At 42.2% G+C, this 16,826-nt stretch overlaps 1 protein-coding gene across 1 annotated transcript; it reads left to right on the top strand.

Moving 5' to 3' along the window:
- The first annotated feature begins 11,113 nt into the window (after window positions 1-11,113).
- Window positions 11,114-15,629, top strand: LOC123489193 (E3 ubiquitin-protein ligase arih1l-like). Its single transcript, XM_045219851.1, has 4 exons — window positions 11,114-11,455; window positions 11,516-11,539; window positions 13,007-13,119; window positions 14,339-15,629. The coding sequence occupies exons 1-4, from the start codon at window positions 11,114-11,116 to the stop codon at window positions 14,421-14,423; spliced, it is 564 nt and encodes a 187-aa protein (XP_045075786.1). The 3' UTR covers window positions 14,424-15,629.
- The last annotated feature ends 1,197 nt before the right edge of the window (window positions 15,630-16,826 follow it).

Raw genomic sequence — 16,826 nt, 5'->3', positions numbered from 1 at the left:
TGAAGAGCGTGTATAATGATAGACAGGTTTCCTCAGTCCTGGTCTTTGTTGAAGAGCGTGTATAATGATAGACAGGTTTCCTCAGTCCTGGTCTTGGTTGAAGAGCGTGTATAATGATAGACAGGTTTCCTCAGTCCTAGTCTTTGTTGAAGAGCGTGTATAATGATAGACAGGTTTCCTCAGTCCTGGTCTTTGTTGGAGAGCGTGTATAATGATAGACAGGTTTCCTCAGAGCGTGTATAATGATCGACAGGTTTCCTCAGAGCGTGTATAATGATAGACAGGTTTCCTCAGTCCTAGTCTTTGTTGGAGAGCGTGTATAATGATAGACAGGTTTCCTCAGTCCTGGTGTTTGTTGAAGAGCGTGTATAATGATAGACAGGTTTCCTCAGTCCTAGTCTTTGTTGAAGAGCGTGTATAATGATAGACAGGTTTCCTCAGTCCTGGTCTTTGTTGGAGAGCGTGTATAATGATAGACAGGTTTCCTCAGAGCGTGTATAATGATAGACAGGTTTCCTCAGAGCGTGTATAATGATAGACAGGTTTCCTCAGAGCGTGTATAATGATAGACAGGTTTCCTCAGAGCGTGTATAATGATAGACAGGTTTCCTCAGAGCGTGTATAATGATAGACAGGTTTCCTCAGAGCGTGTATAATGATAGACAGGTTTCCTCAGAGCGTGTATAATGATAGACAGGTTTCCTCAGAGCGTGTATAATGATAGACAGGTTTCCTCAGTCCTGGTCTTTGTTGAAGAGCGTGTATAATGATAGACAGGTTTCCTCAGTCCTGGTCTTGGTTGAAGAGCATGTATAATGATAGACGGGTTTCCTCAGTCCTGGTCTTGGTTGAAGAGCGTGTATAATGATAGACAGGTTTCCTCAGAGCGTGTATAATGATCGACAGGTTTCCTCTGAGCGTGTATAATGATAGACAGGTTTCCTCAGTCCTAGTCTTTGTTGGAGAGCGTGTATAATGATAGACAGGTTTCCTCAGTCCTGGTCTTTGTTGAAGAGCGTGTATAATGATAGACAGGTCTCCTCAGAGCGTGTATAATGATTGACAGGTTTCCTCAGAGCGTGTATAATGATAGACAGGTTTCCTCAGAGCGTGTATAATGATAGACAGGTTTCCTCAGTCCTAGTCTTTGTTGAAGAGCGTGTATAATGATAGACAGGTTTCCTCAGTCCTAGTCTTTGTTGAAGAGCGTGTATAATGATAGACAGGTTTCCTCAGTCCTGGTCTTTGTTGAAGAGCGTGTATAATGATAGACAGGTTTCCTCAGTCCTGGTCTTTGTTGAAGAGCGTGTATAATGATAGACAGGTTTCCTCAGTCCTGGTCTTTGTTGAAGAGCGTGTATAATGATAGACAGGTTTCCTCAGTCCTGGTCTTTGTTGAAGAGCGTGTATAATGATAGACAGGTTTCCTCAGTCCTGGTCTTTGTTGGAGAGCGTGTATAATGATAGACAGGTTTCCTCAGAGCGTGTATAATGATAGACAGGTTTCCTCAGAGCGTGTATAATGATAGACAGGTTTCCTCAGTCCTGGTCTTTGTTGGAGAGCGTGTATAATGATAGACAGGTTTCCTCAGTCCTGGTCTTGGTTGGAGAGCGTGTATAATGATAGACAGGTTTCCTCAGTCCTGGTCTTTGTTGAAGAGCGTGTATAATGATAGACAGGTTTCCTCAGTCCTGGTCTTTGTTGAAGAGCGTGTATAATGATAGACAGGTTTCCTCAGTCCTGGTCTTTGTTGAAGAGCGTGTATAATGATAGACAGGTTTCCTCAGTCCTGGTCTTTGTTGAAGAGCGTGTATAATGATAGACAGGTTTCCTCAGTCCTGGTCTTGGTTGAAGAGCGTGTATAATGATAGACAGGTTTCCTCAGTCCTGGTCTTTGTTGAAGAGCGTGTATAATGATAGACAGGTTTCCTCAGAGCGTGTATAATGATAGACAGGTTTCCTCAGTCCTGGTCTTTGTTGAAGAGCGTGTATAATGATAGACAGGTTTCCTCAGTCCTGGTCTTGGTTGAAGAGCATGTATAATGATAGACGGGTTTCCTCAGTCCTGGTCTTGGTTGAAGAGCGTGTATAATGATAGACAGGTTTCCTCAGAGCGTGTATAATGATAGACAGGTTTCCTCAGAGCGTGTATAATGATAGACAGGTTTCCTCAGAGCGTGTATAATGATAAACAGGTTTCCTCAGAGCGTGTATAATGATAGACAGGTTTCCTCAGTCCTGGTCTTTGTTGGAGAGCGTGTATAATGATAGACAGGTTTCCTCAGTCCTGGTCTTTGTTGGAGAGCGTGTATAATGATAGACAGGTTTCCTCAGTCCTGGTCTTTGTTGAAGAGCGTGTATAATGATAGACAGGTTTCCTCAGTCCTGGTCTTTGTTGAAGAGCGTGTATAATGATAGACAGGTTTCCTCAGTCCTGGTCTTTGTTGAAGAGCGTGTATAATGATAGACAGGTTTCCTCAGTCCTGGTCTTTGTTGAAGAGCGTGTATGATGATAGACAGGTTTCCTCAGTCCTGGTGTTTGTTGAAGAGCGTGTATAATGATAGACAGGTTTCCTCAGTCCTGGTCTTTGTTGGAGAGCGTGTATAATGATAGACAGGTTTCCTCAGTCCTGGTCTTGGTTGGAGAGCGTGTATAATGATAGACAGGTTTCCTCAGTCCTGGTCTTTGTTGAAGAGCGTGTATAATGATAGACAGGTTTTCTCAGTCCTGGTCTTTGTTGGAGAGCGTGTATAATGATAGACAGGTTTCCTCAGTCCTGGTCTTTGTTGAAGAGCGTGTATAATGATAGACAGGTTTCCTCAGTCCTGGTCTTTGTTGAAGACCGTGTATAATGATAGACAGGTTTCCTCAGTCCTGGTCTTTGTTGAAGAGCGTGTATAATGATAGACAGGTTTCCTCAGTCCTGGTCTTGGTTGAAGAGCGTGTATAATGATAGACAGGTTTCCTCAGTCCTAGTCTTTGTTGAAGAGCGTGTATAATGATAGACAGGTTTCCTCAGTCCTGGTCTTTGTTGAAGAGCGTGTATAATGATAGACAGGTTTCCTCAGTCCTGGTCTTGGTTGAAGAGCGTGTATAATGATAGACAGGTTTCCTCAGTCCTAGTCTTTGTTGAAGAGCGTGTATAATGATAGACAGGTTTCCTCAGAGCGTGTATAATGATAGACAGGTTTCCTCAGAGCGTGTATAATGATAGACAGGTTTCCTCAGAGCGTGTATAATGATAGACAGGTTTCCTCAGAGCGTGTATAATGATAGACAGGTTTCCTCAGTCCTGGTCTTTGTTGAAGAGCGTGTATAATGATAGACAGGTTTCCTCAGTCCTGGTCTTGGTTGAAGAGCATGTATAATGATAGACGGGGTTTCCTCAGTCCTGGTCTTGGTTGAAGAGCGTGTATAATGATAGACAGGTTTCCTCAGAGCGTGTATAATGATAGACAGGTTTCCTCAGAGCGTGTATAATGATAGACAGGTTTCCTCAGAGCGTGTATAATGATAGACAGGTCTCCTCAGAGCGTGTATAATGATAGACAGGTTTCCTCAGAGCGTGTATAATGATAGACAGGTTTCCTCAGAGCGTGTATAATGATAGACAGGTTTCCTCAGAGCGTGTATAATGATAGACAGGTCTCCTCAGAGCGTGTATAATGATAGACAGGTTTCCTCAGTCCTAGTCTTTGTTGAAGAGCGTGTATAATGATAGACAGGTTTCCTCAGTCCTGGTCTTTGTTGAAGAGCGTGTATAATGATAGACAGGTTTCCTCAGTCCTGGTCTTTGTTGGAGAGCGTGTATAATGATAGACATGTTTCCTCAGAGCGTGTATAATGATAGACAGGTTTCCTCAGAGCGTGTATAATGATAGACAGGTTTCCTCAGTCCTGGTCTTTGTTGGAGAGCGTGTATAATGATAGACAGGTTTCCTCAGTCCTGGTCTTTGTTGGAGAGCGTGTATAATGATAGACAGGTTTCCTCAGTCCTGGTCTTTGTTGAAGAGCGTGTATAATGATAGACAGGTTTCCTCAGTCCTGGTCTTTGTTGAAGAGCGTGTATAATGATAGACAGGTTTCCTCAGTCCTGGTCTTTGTTGAAGAGCGTGTATAATGATAGACAGGTTTCCTCAGTCCTGGTCTTTGTTGAAGAGCGTGTATAATGATAGACAGGTTTCCTCAGTCCTGGTGTTTGTTGAAGAGCGTGTATAATGATAGACAGGTTTCCTCAGTCCTGGTCTTTGTTGGAGAGCGTGTATAATGATAGACAGGTTTCCTCAGTCCTGGTCTTGGTTGGAGAGCGTGTATAATGATAGACAGGTTTCCTCAGTCCTGGTCTTTGTTGAAGAGCGTGTATAATGATAGACAGGTTTTCTCAGTCCTGGTCTTTGTTGGAGAGCGTGTATAATGATAGACAGGTTTCCTCAGTCCTGGTCTTTGTTGAAGAGCGTGTATAATGATAGACAGGTTTCCTCAGTCCTGGTCTTTGTTGAAGACCGTGTATAATGATAGACAGGTTTCCTCAGTCCTGGTCTTTGTTGAAGAGCGTGTATAATGATAGACAGGTTTCCTCAGTCCTGGTCTTGGTTGAAGAGCGTGTATAATGATAGACAGGTTTCCTCAGTCCTAGTCTTTGTTGAAGAGCGTGTATAATGATAGACAGGTTTCCTCAGTCCTGGTCTTTGTTGAAGAGCGTGTATAATGATAGACAGGTTTCCTCAGTCCTGGTCTTGGTTGAAGAGCGTGTATAATGATAGACAGGTTTCCTCAGTCCTAGTCTTTGTTGAAGAGCGTGTATAATGATAGACAGGTTTCCTCAGTCCTGGTCTTTGTTGGAGAGCGTGTATAATGATAGACAGGTTTCCTCAGAGCGTGTATAATGATAGACAGGTTTCCTCAGAGCGTGTATAATGATAGACAGGTTTCCTCAGAGCGTGTATAATGATAGACAGGTTTCCTCAGAGCGTGTATAATGATAGACAGGTTTCCTCAGAGCGTGTATAATGATAGACAGGTTTCCTCAGAGCGTGTATAATGATAGACAGGTTTCCTCAGAGCGTGTATAATGATAGACAGGTTTCCTCAGAGCGTGTATAATGATAGACAGGTTTCCTCAGTCCTGGTCTTTGTTGAAGAGCGTGTATAATGATAGACAGGTTTCCTCAGTCCTGGTCTTGGTTGAAGAGCATGTATAATGATAGACGGGTTTCCTCAGTCCTGGTCTTGGTTGAAGAGCGTGTATAATGATAGACAGGTTTCCTCAGAGCGTGTATAATGATCGACAGGTTTCCTCAGAGCGTGTATAATGATAGACAGGTTTCCTCAGTCCTAGTCTTTGTTGGAGAGCGTGTATAATGATAGACAGGTTTCCTCAGTCCTGGTCTTTGTTGAAGAGCGTGTATAATGATAGACAGGTCTCCTCAGAGCGTGTATAATGATTGACAGGTTTCCTCAGAGCGTGTATAATGATAGACAGGTTTCCTCAGAGCGTGTATAATGATAGACAGGTTTCCTCAGTCCTAGTCTTTGTTGAAGAGCGTGTATAATGATAGACAGGTTTCCTCAGTCCTAGTCTTTGTTGAAGAGCGTGTATAATGATAGACAGGTTTCCTCAGTCCTGGTCTTTGTTGAAGAGCGTGTATAATGATAGACAGGTTTCCTCAGTCCTGGTCTTTGTTGAAGAGCGTGTATAATGATAGACAGGTTTCCTCAGTCCTGGTCTTTGTTGAAGAGCGTGTATAATGATAGACAGGTTTCTCAGTCCTGGTCTTTGTTGGAGAGCGTGTATAATGATAGACAGGTTTCCTCAGTAGCGTGTATAATGATAGACAGGTTTCCTCAGAGCGTGTATAATGATAGACAGGTTTCCTCAGTCCTGGTCTTTGTTGGAGAGCGTGTATAATGATAGACAGGTTTCCTCAGTCCTGGTCTTTGTTGAAGAGCGTGTATAATGATAGACAGGTTTCCTCAGAGCGTGTTTAATGATAGACAGGTTTCCTCAGAGCGTGTATAATGATAGACAGGTCTCCTCAGAGCGTGTATAATGATAGACAGGTCTCTTCAGTCCCCCAACAATTAATTCCTGTTATGATTAAGGCGTTCTCCTGGTTTAATATTATTTACAGTGTAGTAGTATGGTGTAGTGGTTATACTAGTGATGGTGTAGTGGTGGTTATACTAGTGATGGTGTAGTGGTGGTTATACTAGTGATGGTGTAGTGGTGGTTAAACTAGTGATGGTATAGTAGTGGTGGTTATACTAGTGATGGTATAGTAGTGGTGGTTATACTAGTGATGGTATAGTAGTGTTGGTTATACTAGTGATGGTATAGTAGTGGTGGTTATACTAGTGATGGTATAGTAGTGGTGGTTATACTAGTGATGGCATAGTAGTGGTGGTTATACTAGTGATGGTATAGTAGTGGTGGTTATACTAGTGATGGTATAGTAGTGGTGGTTATACTAGTGATGGTATAGTAGTGATGGTGTAGTAGTGGTTATACTAGTGGTGGTGTAGTAGTGGTTATACTAGTGATGGTATAGTAGTGGTGGTTATACTAGTGATGGTGTAGTAGTGGTGGTTATACTAGTGATGGTGTAGTAGTGGTTATACTAGTGGTGGTGTAGTAGTGGTTATACTAGTGATGGTATAGTAGTGGTGGTTATACTAGTGATGGTGTAGTAGTGGTGGTTATACTAATGATGGTATAGTAGTGGCGGTTATACTAGTGATGGTATAGTAGTGGTGGTTATACTAGTGATGGTATAGTAGTGGTGGTTATACTAGTGATGGTATAGTAGTGGTGGTTATACTAGTGATGGTATAGTAGTGGTGGTTATACTAGTGATGGTATAGTAGTGGTGGTTATACTAGTGATGGTGTAGTAGTGGTGGTTATACTAGTGATGGTATAGTAGTGGTGGTTATACTAGTGATGGTATAGTAGTGATGGTGTAGTAGTGGTTATACTAGTGGTGGTGTAGTAGTGGTTATACTAGTGATGGTGTAGTAGTGGTGGTTATACTAGTGATGGTATAGTGGTGGTGGTTATACTAGTGATGGTATAGTAGTGGTGGTTATACTAGTGATGGTATAGTAGAGTGGTTATACTAGTGATGGTATAGTAGTGGTGGTTATACTAGTGATGGTATAGTAGTGATGGTGTAGTAGTGCTAGTGATGGTGTAGTAGTGGTTATACTAGTGGTGGTGTAGTAGTGGTTATACTAGTGATGGTATAGTAGTGGTGGTTATACTAGTGATGGTATAGTATTGGTGGTTATACTAGTGATGGTATAGTAGTGGTGGTTATACTAGTGATGGTATAGTAGTGGTGGTTATACTAGTGGTGGTTATACTAGTGGTGGTTATACTAGTGATGGTATAGTAGTGGTGGTTATACTAGTGATGGTATAGTAGTGGTGGTTATACTAGTGGTGGTGTAGTAGTGGTGGTTATACTAGTGATGGTATAGTAGTGGTGGTTATACTAGTGATGGTATAGTAGTGGTGGTTATACTAGTGATGGTATAGTAGTAGTGGTTATACTAGTGGTGGTGTAGTAGTGGTGGTTATACTAGTGATGGTGTAGTAGTGGTGGTTATACTAGTGATGGTATAGTAGTGGTGGTTATACTAGTGATGGTATAGTAGTGGTGGTTATACTAGTGATGGTATAGTAGTGGTGGTTATACTAGTGATGGTATAGTAGTGGTGGTTATACTAGTGATGGTATAGTAGTGGTGGTTATACTAGTGATGGTATAGTAGTGGTGGTTATACTACTGATGGTATAGTAGTGATGGTGTAGTAGTGGTTATACTAGTGGTGGTGTAGTAGTGGTTATACTAGTGATGGTATAGTAGTGGTGGTTATACTAGTGATGGTGTAGTAGTGGTTATACTAGTGGTGGTGTAGTAGTGGTTATACTAGTGATGGTATAGTAGTGGTGGTTATACTAGTGATGGTGTAGTAGTGGTGGTTATACTAGTGATGGTATAGTAGTGGCGGTTATACTAGTGATGGTATAGTAGTGGTGGTTATACTAGTGATGGTATAGTAGTGGTGGTTATACTAGTGATGGTGTAGTAGTGGTGGTTATACTAGTGATGGTATAGTAGTGGTGGTTATACTAGTGATGGTATAGTAGTGATGGTGTAGTAGTGGTTATACTAGTGGTGGTGTAGTAGTGGTTATACTAGTGATGGTATAGTAGTGGTGGTTATACTAGTGATGGTATAGTGGTGGTGGTTATACTAGTAATGGTATAGTAGTGGTGGTTATACTAGTGATGGTATAGTAGTGGTGGTTATACTAGTGATGGTATAGTAGAGTGGTTATACTAGTGATGGTATAGTAGTGGTGGTTATACTAGTGATGGTATAGTAGTGATGGTGTAGTAGTGGTTATACTAGTGATGGTGTAGTAGTGGTTATACTAGTGGTGGTGTAGTAGTGGTTATACTAGTGATGGTATAGTAGTGGTGGTATAGTAGTGATGGTGTAGTAGTGGTTATACTAGTGATGGTGTAGTAGTGGTTATACTAGTGGTGGTGTAGTAGTGGTTATACTAGTGATGGTATAGTAGTGGTGGTTATACTAGTGATGGTATAGTAGTGGTGGTTATACTAGTGATGGTATAGTAGTGGTAGTTATACTAGTGATGGTATACTAGTGGTGGTTATACTAGTGATGGTATAGTAGTGGTGGTTATACTAGTGATGGTATAGTAGAGTGGTTATACTAGTGATGGTATAGTAGTGGTGGTTATACTAGTGGTGGGTATAGTAGTGGTGGGTATAGTAGTGGTGGTTATACTAGTGATGGTATAGTAGCGGTGGTTATACTAGTGATGGTATAGTAGTGGTGGTTATACTAGTGATGGTATAGTAGTGGTGGTTATACTAGTGATGGTATAGTTGTGGTGGTTATACTAGTGATGGTATAGTAGTGGTGGTTATACTAGTGATGGTATAGTAGTGGTGGTTATACTAGTGGTGGTGTAGTAGTGGTGGTTATACTAGTGATGGTATAGTAGTAGTGGTTATACTAGTGATGGTATAGTAGTGGTGGTTATACTAGTGATGGTATAGTAGTGGTGGTTATACTAGTGATGGTATAGTAGTGGTGGTTATACTAGTGATGGTATAGTAGTGGTGGTTATACTAGTGATGGTATAGTAGTGGTGGTTATACTAGTGGTGGTTATACTAGTGATGGTATAGTAGTGGTGGTTATACTAGTGATGGTATAGTAGTGGTGGTTATACTAGTGATGGTATAGTAGTGGTGGTTATACTAGTGATGGTATAGTTGTGGTGGTTATACTATTGATGGTATAGTAGTAGTGGTTATACTAGTGATGGTATAGTAGTGGTGGTTATACTAGTGATGGTATAGTAGTGGTGGTTATACTAGTGATGGTATAGTAGTGGTGGTTATACTAGTGATGGTATAGTAGTGGTGGTTATACTAGTGATGGTATAGTAGTGGTGGTTATACTAGTGATGGTATAGTAGTGGTGGTTATACTAGTGGTGGTTATACTAGTGATGGTATAGTAGTGGTGGTTATACTAGTGATGTAATAGTAGAGTGGTTATACTAGTGATGGTATAGTAGTGGTGGTTATACTAGTGGTGGTGATGTAGTGGTGGTTATACTAGTGATGGTATAGTAGTGGTGGTTATACTAGTGATGGTATAGTAGTGGTGGTTATACTAGTGATGGTATAGTAGTGGTGGTTATACTAGTGATGGTATAGTAGTGGTGGTTATACTAGTGATGGTATAGTAGTGGTGGTTATACTAGTGATGGTATAGTAGTGGTGGTTATACTAGTGATGGTATAGTAGTGATGGTGTAGTAGTGGTGGTTATACTAGTGGTGGTTATACTAGTGATGGTGTAGTAGTGGTGGTTATACTAGTGGTGGTTATACTAGTGATGGTATAGTAGTGATGGTATAGTAGTGGTGGTTATACTAGTGATGGTATAGTAGTGGTGGTTATACTAGTGATGGTGTAGTAGTGGTGGTTATACTAGTGATGGTATAGTAGTGGTGGTTATACTATTGATGGTATAGTAGTGGTGGTTATACTAGTGATGGTATAGTAGTGGTGGTTATACTAGTGGTGGTGTAGTAGTGGTGGTTATACTAGTGATGGTATAGTAGTGGTGGTTATACTAGTGATGGTATAGTAGTGGAGGTTATACTAGTGATGGTATAGTAGTGGTGGTATACTAGTGGTGGTATAGTAGTGGTGGTTATACTAGTGATGGTATAGTAGTGGTGGTTATACTAGTGGTGGTATAGTAGTTGTGGTTATACTAGTGGTGGTATAGTAGTGGTGGTATAGTAGTGGTGGTATAGTAGTGGTGGTTATACTAGTGGTGGTGTAGTAGTGGTGGTTATACTAGTGATGGTATAGTAGTGGTGGTTATACTAGTGATGGTATAGTAGTGGTGGTTATACTAGTGATGGTGTAGTAGTGGTGGTTATACTAGTGATGGTATAGTAGTGGTGGTTATACTAGTGATGGTGTAGTAGTGGTGGTATACTAGTGATGGTTATACTAGTGGTGGTTATACTAGTGATGGTTATACTAGTGATGGTGTAGTAGTGGTGGTATACTAGTGATGGTATAGTAGTGGTGGTTATACTAGTGATGGTATAGTAGAGTGGTTATACTAGTGATGGTATAGTAGTGGTGGTAATACTAGTGATGGTATAGTAGTGGTGGTTATACTAGTGATGGTATAGTAGTGGTGGTTATACTAGTGATGGTATAGTAGTGGTGGTTATACTAGTGATGGTATAGTAGTGGTGGTTATATTAGTGATGGTTATACTAGTGATGGTGTAGCAGTGGTGGTTATACTAGTGATGGTATAGTAGTGGTGGTTATACTAGTGATGGTGTAGTAGTGGTGGTTATACTAGTGATGGTTATACTATTGATGGTGTAGTAGTGGTGGTTATACTAGTGATGGTATAGTAGTGGTGGTTATACTAGTGATGGTATAGTAGTGGTGGTTATACTAGTGATTGTATAGTAGTTGTGGTTATACTAGTGATGGTATATTAGTGGTGGTTATACTAGTTATGAAGAGCATGTATAATGGTAGACATATTCTCCCAGTCCCCAGGCTTGATTGTTGTTGTGATTAAGAGCCAGGCGTTGTCCCCCCCCCTCCTCCAGCGATCCAGGGCAGCGCTGCAGCGGTACCTGTTCTACTGCAACCGCTACATGAACCACATGCAGTCGCTGCGCTTCGAGCACAAGCTGTACGCCGGGGTCAAGCAGAAGATGGAGGAGATGCAGCAGCACAACATGTCCTGGATCGAGGTGCAGTTCCTGAAGAAGGCCGTGGACGTGCTGTGTCAGTGTCGCTCCACACTCATGTTCACCTACGTCTTCGCCTTCTACCTCAAGAAGAACAACCAGTCCATCATCTTTGAGGTAACTTTACAGCTATAGTACTAACCCTATAGCTAACCTAAACCCTTCTACCTCAAGAAGAACAACCAGTCCATCATCTTTGAGGTGAGGGAGGGTAGAGAAGGGAGAAGGGGGGGAGAGAAGGAAGGCGTGGAGAGAGTCAGAGTATTCTATTTAGCTTGAAGTGTTGCAGTTGCTCCAGTAACTGTTGGTACAGTTGTAGACAGTAAGCGGTGATGTACAGGTGTAGACAGTAAGCCGTGATGTACAGGTGTAGACAGTAAGCCGTGATGTACAGGTGTAGACAGTAAGCCGTGATGTACAGGTGGAGACAGTAAGCCGTGATGTACAGTTGTAGACAGTAAGCCGTGATGTACAGGTGTAGACAGTAAGCCGTGATGTACAGGTGGAGACAGTAAGCCGTGATGTACAGTTGTAGACAGTAAGCCGTGATGTACAGCTGTAGACAGTAAGCCGTGATGTACAGGTGTAGACAGAAAGCCGTGATGTACAGGTGTAGACAGCAAGCTGTGATGTACAGGTGGAGACAGTAAGCTGTGATGTACAGGTGGAGACAGTAAGCTGTGATGTACAGGTGTAGACAGTAAGCTGTGATGTACAGGTGTAGACAGTAAGCCGTGATGTACAGGTGGAGACAGTAAGCCGTGATGTACAGGTGTAGACAGCAAGCTGTGATGTACAGGTGTAGACAGTAAGCCGTGATGTACAGGTGTAGACAGTAAGCCGTGATGTACAGTTGTAGACAGTAAGCCGTGATGTACAGGTGGAGACAGTAAGCCGTGATGTACAGGTGGAGACAGTAAGCCATGATGGACAGGTGTAGACAGTAAGCCGTGATGTACAGGTGTAGACAGTAAGCCGTGATGTACAGGTGTAGACAGTAAGCCGTGATGTACAGTTGTAGACAGTAAGCCGTGATGTACAGGTGGAGACAGTAAGCCGTGATGTACAGGTGGAGACAGTAAGCCATGATGGACAGGTGTAGACAGTAAGCCGTGATGTACAGGTGGAGACAGTAAGCTGTGATGTATTTCTACACCTACAAGTCAAGGTCTCCTCTCTAAAGGAAATCTTTATTTCCACAGTTGTTGTCATGAGTTTGAATGCTCCAGGTAAAAAACGGCAGCACAGTTATTCCTGTTCATGTAGTTCTATCAGGGCAAGTAGTGGCACTATACAATACACTGAGTGTACAAAACCCAGCAGCGTTGCAGTTCTTGACACACTCAAACCGGTGCGCCTGGCACCTACTACCATACCCCGTTCAAAGGCACTTCAATCTTTTTGTCTTGCTCATTCACCCTCTAAATGGCACATACACACAATCCATGTCTCAATTGTCTCGAGGCTTAAAAATCCTTCTTTAACCGGTCTCCTCCCCTTCATCTACACTGATTTTTGAAGTGGGATTTAACAAGTGACATCAATAATGGATCATAGCGTTCACATGGATTCACCTGGTCAGTCTGTGTCATGGAAAGAGCTGGTGTCCTTAATGTTTTGTCCACTCGGTGTATATGCTGTGACTGAACCCAGGCGGTCCTCTTTTAGAACAATCAGGCTGACTTGGAGAATGCCACGGAGGTTCTGTCTGGATATCTGGAGCGGGACATCTCCCAGGACTCTCTGCAGGACATCAAACAGAAAGTACAGGACAAGTACAGGTGAGTTAAATACATGATATAGATGTCTTTATTACAGCAGGAAGTACAGGTTAGTCTGCGACAGGGTAGATGATTTTATAGCTCTGTGTTTTATCTATGAAATTATACCAGATTTGTCTTTTGTACCAGTCAGTGGTAAATATATGAAATTTGAATGCCAACGTGGGAGGAGTATTCTAAACATGCCTACTATGAGGCTGTCATGATCAGCGATTTTAATTTAATCTGAAATTGCCTCTTGTTCCATTCTATTTGTGTTTGTTTGTTTGTCAAGCCAAAGATGATTAGTTGGCTACGCTACAGCACATATCAGAATGACACCAGACTGATTTAAAATGACCCTTCCTACAGCGCATATCAGAATGACACCAGACTGATTTAAAATGACCCTTCCTACAGCACATATCAGATTGACACCAGACTGATTTTAAAATGACCCTTTCCTACAGCCCATATCAGAATGACACCAGACTGATTTAAATGACCCTTCCTACAGCACATATCAGAATGACACCAGACTGATTTCAAATGACCCTTCCTACAGCGCATATCAGAATGACACCAGACTGATTTTAAAATGACCCTTCCTACAGCGCATATCAGAATGACACCAGACTGATTTTAAAATGACCCTTTCCTACAGCGCATATCAGAATGACACCAGACTGATTTCAAATGACCCTTCCTACAGCGCATATCAGAATGACACCAGACTGATTTTAAAATGACCCTTTCCTACAGCCCATATCAGAATGACACCAGACTGATTTAAAATGACCCTTCCTACAGCACATATCAGAATGACACCAGACTGATTTCAAATGACCCTTCCTACAGCGCATATCAGAATGACACCAGACTGATTTTAAAATGACCCTTCCTACAGCGCATATCAGAATGACACCAGACTGATTTTAAAATGACCCTTTCCTACAGCGCATATCAGAATGACACCAGACTGATTTTAAAATGACCCTTTCCTACAGCGCATATCAGAATGACACCAGACTGATTTTAAAATGACCCTTCCTACAGCGCATATCAGAATGACACCAGACTGATTTTAAAATGACCCTTCCTACAGCACATATCAGAATGACACCAGACTGATTTTAAAATGACCCTTCCTACAGCGCATATCAGAATGACACCAGACTGATTTTAAAATGACCCTTTCCTATCCTCACCGTTTCCTGTTTGTTTTTGTTGTGTCCTCCAGATACTGTGAGAGTCGGCGGCGGGTTCTGCTGCAGCATGTGCATGAGGGCTATGAGAAGGATCTGTGGGAGTACATAGAAGATTGAGGATGGACTCTTTACTAAAACCCCTTCTACAGACTAGAGCACTGATGCAATGCCACGGGGCAACACTGGTTTTCAGCTATTGTTGCTGATCTTCCCAATATTGCGTTTTTTGTTTTTTTTTCTTGGGTTTTGTTTAATGGAAAAGTTTATAAATTATATCAAAATAAAAAAAGAGGTAGAATATTTCAAACATTAATCGTACAACAGTATTGTTTGTAGCAGATTTGATTGTGAGGACAAAAAAAAAAAAAGAACTCCCCACTTCTCTCAATTGGTCACTATTGTAACATCACTCCCTTTCCCCAACTACTCTGTTCAGTTTTCCAGTGAGATGTATTTTATTTGTTTCATTTTAAGTACCCTTGTTTGGGACATGGGGTTTGTGTTCAACACAGTCCAACTGTTCAAGCCATGTTCATTGAGTGTGGTTAGATCCCATGTAGGGTTGTTGAATGTTGATTTGCTGATTGTAAGGTGTCAAACCATATGGGTTGGCAGACAAAAAGCAAAGGGAGTGCAAAAAAAAAAAGAAGGAAACATGTTTTTCAATTTGTAAATAACGCATATGCATGGAACAGCAAGTGTGGCATTTTTTTTTTTTTTAATTTTTAGAAAAATATTTATTCTTTTTCAAATATTCAATATAGTTGCTGTGTAGAAGACAAGTTCCCTCCTGCTTTAAAAAATAAAAAAGAAGAGGTGTTTGTGAGGGTTTGGAAGCTGTGTAGCTTCTTCACCCAGGAGAACAAGGAAAGAAACAGTTTGAACGAACGATAGAACTCTGACTGGGTTGTAGTAGCTTTAAAGCAAATCTGACTAAACAAAATCCACTAAAGGATAGCATTAGTAGGTGAGAGAATGAGACTAAAGAACAAACCATATTTTTTAACAGCAAGCCAGACTGTAGTTCAGGTAATACATTGATTATTCATAGTTGGAATTGACCTCGCAACTTTCAGAGGTTATCAGCTAATTGCACCTGAGGGGTTTTGAGAAATGAATAGAGAATGACTTGGAAAGGAGTCCGGCTGTGTCTTAAATAGTACCCTATTCTCTATAAAGTGCACTTATTTTGACCAGAGCCCTATCTATGGGAGCCCCATCTATGGGAGCCCTATCTATGGGAGCCCTATGGGCCCTGGTCAAAAGTAGTGCATTATGTAGGGAATAGGGTGCCATTTGGGATGCAAGCCATGTCCTGTTTGTTCTAACCCCTCCCTCCTCCCTTCCTCCTTGTTGTTTTGGTGTCCGATCACCTCTCCTCCTGTTTCTCCTTAGAAGTTCTCCGTTCCAGATAACACACTACCAACTGTTTCATGAGAGCCAAATTGAGTGACATTCACTCATAAAAAAAATAAATAAACAAATGTATTTCTTTTTCAGGCTTGAGCTTTTCCTCATGGTTTTTGCATGCACCTTGGTAACGTGGGAGGCAGTAGGGCACCTTGGTAACCTGGGAGGCAGTAGGGCGCCTTGGTAACCTGGGAGGCAGTAGGGCGCCTTGGTAACGTGGGAGGCAGTAGGGCACCTTGGTAACGTGGGAGGCAGTAGGGCGCCTTGGTAACGTGGGAGGCAGTAGGGCGCCTTGGTAACCTGGGAGGCGGTAGGGCACCTTGGTAACCTGGGAGGCGGTAGGGCACCTTGGTAACCTGGGAGGCGGTAGGGCACCTTGGTAACCTGGGAGACGGTAGGGCACCTTGGTAACCTGGGAGGCGGTAGGTAATTCCCTGAAAGTGCTGTTTAAACTTGAGTCAGTCGGCATGACGACAGTACCCAGTCCTAGGCCCCTAAAGAACTAGAAGCTGTGACAGAGCTGGCTGAGAAAACCTCACCCCGTTTCCCCCGCTCTATCTGTGTTCTGTAAAGGAGTATTGCTTTCTATAGCACCATGCAGTTGAGTTATACGAACTGCTTTATGAGCTTCAAGGAAAGAGTCTTGTCCGACAGCTGCATTTCAAAAGAAAAAATCATTACCGGGCATAAAGAGCTGATGTTTTGAGATGTCTGTTGTTGTAAAAGCTTTGGCATCTAGACTATGAGAGTGGCGTTTACACTGGCAGTGAGTCCGAAATGCCACCCTACTCCCTATATAAGTGCACTACTTTGACCACACAGACCAATGGGTAGTAGTGCACTAGAGGGAATAGGGTGTCATTTGGGACGTAGCTTGGGTTGTACAAACATGGTTGACATGATGATGCCATTTACCTTCGTAACACTTTCCAGTTTTATATGAGCGTACGAGGTCCAAAACAAGACTACCCTAGCCCAGGGAAGTGGCAGGAGTAGTCACAGTGACGTCTTCTGTCAGTGCTTGTTGGAATACGTTTCTCAATGCGCTGTAGCCCTCAAGAAAGAAAAGAGTCTGGCATTTGACACCGATGTGGCCGACAAGAAGGAAAC

Source organism: Coregonus clupeaformis, unplaced genomic scaffold (assembly GCF_020615455.1).
Source record: "Coregonus clupeaformis isolate EN_2021a unplaced genomic scaffold, ASM2061545v1 scaf2832, whole genome shotgun sequence".
NCBI classification, from domain to species: domain Eukaryota; kingdom Metazoa; phylum Chordata; class Actinopteri; order Salmoniformes; family Salmonidae; genus Coregonus; species Coregonus clupeaformis.
Note: the sequence above shows the minus strand (reverse complement) of the source record. Positions and strands in the feature narration are given on the sequence as shown.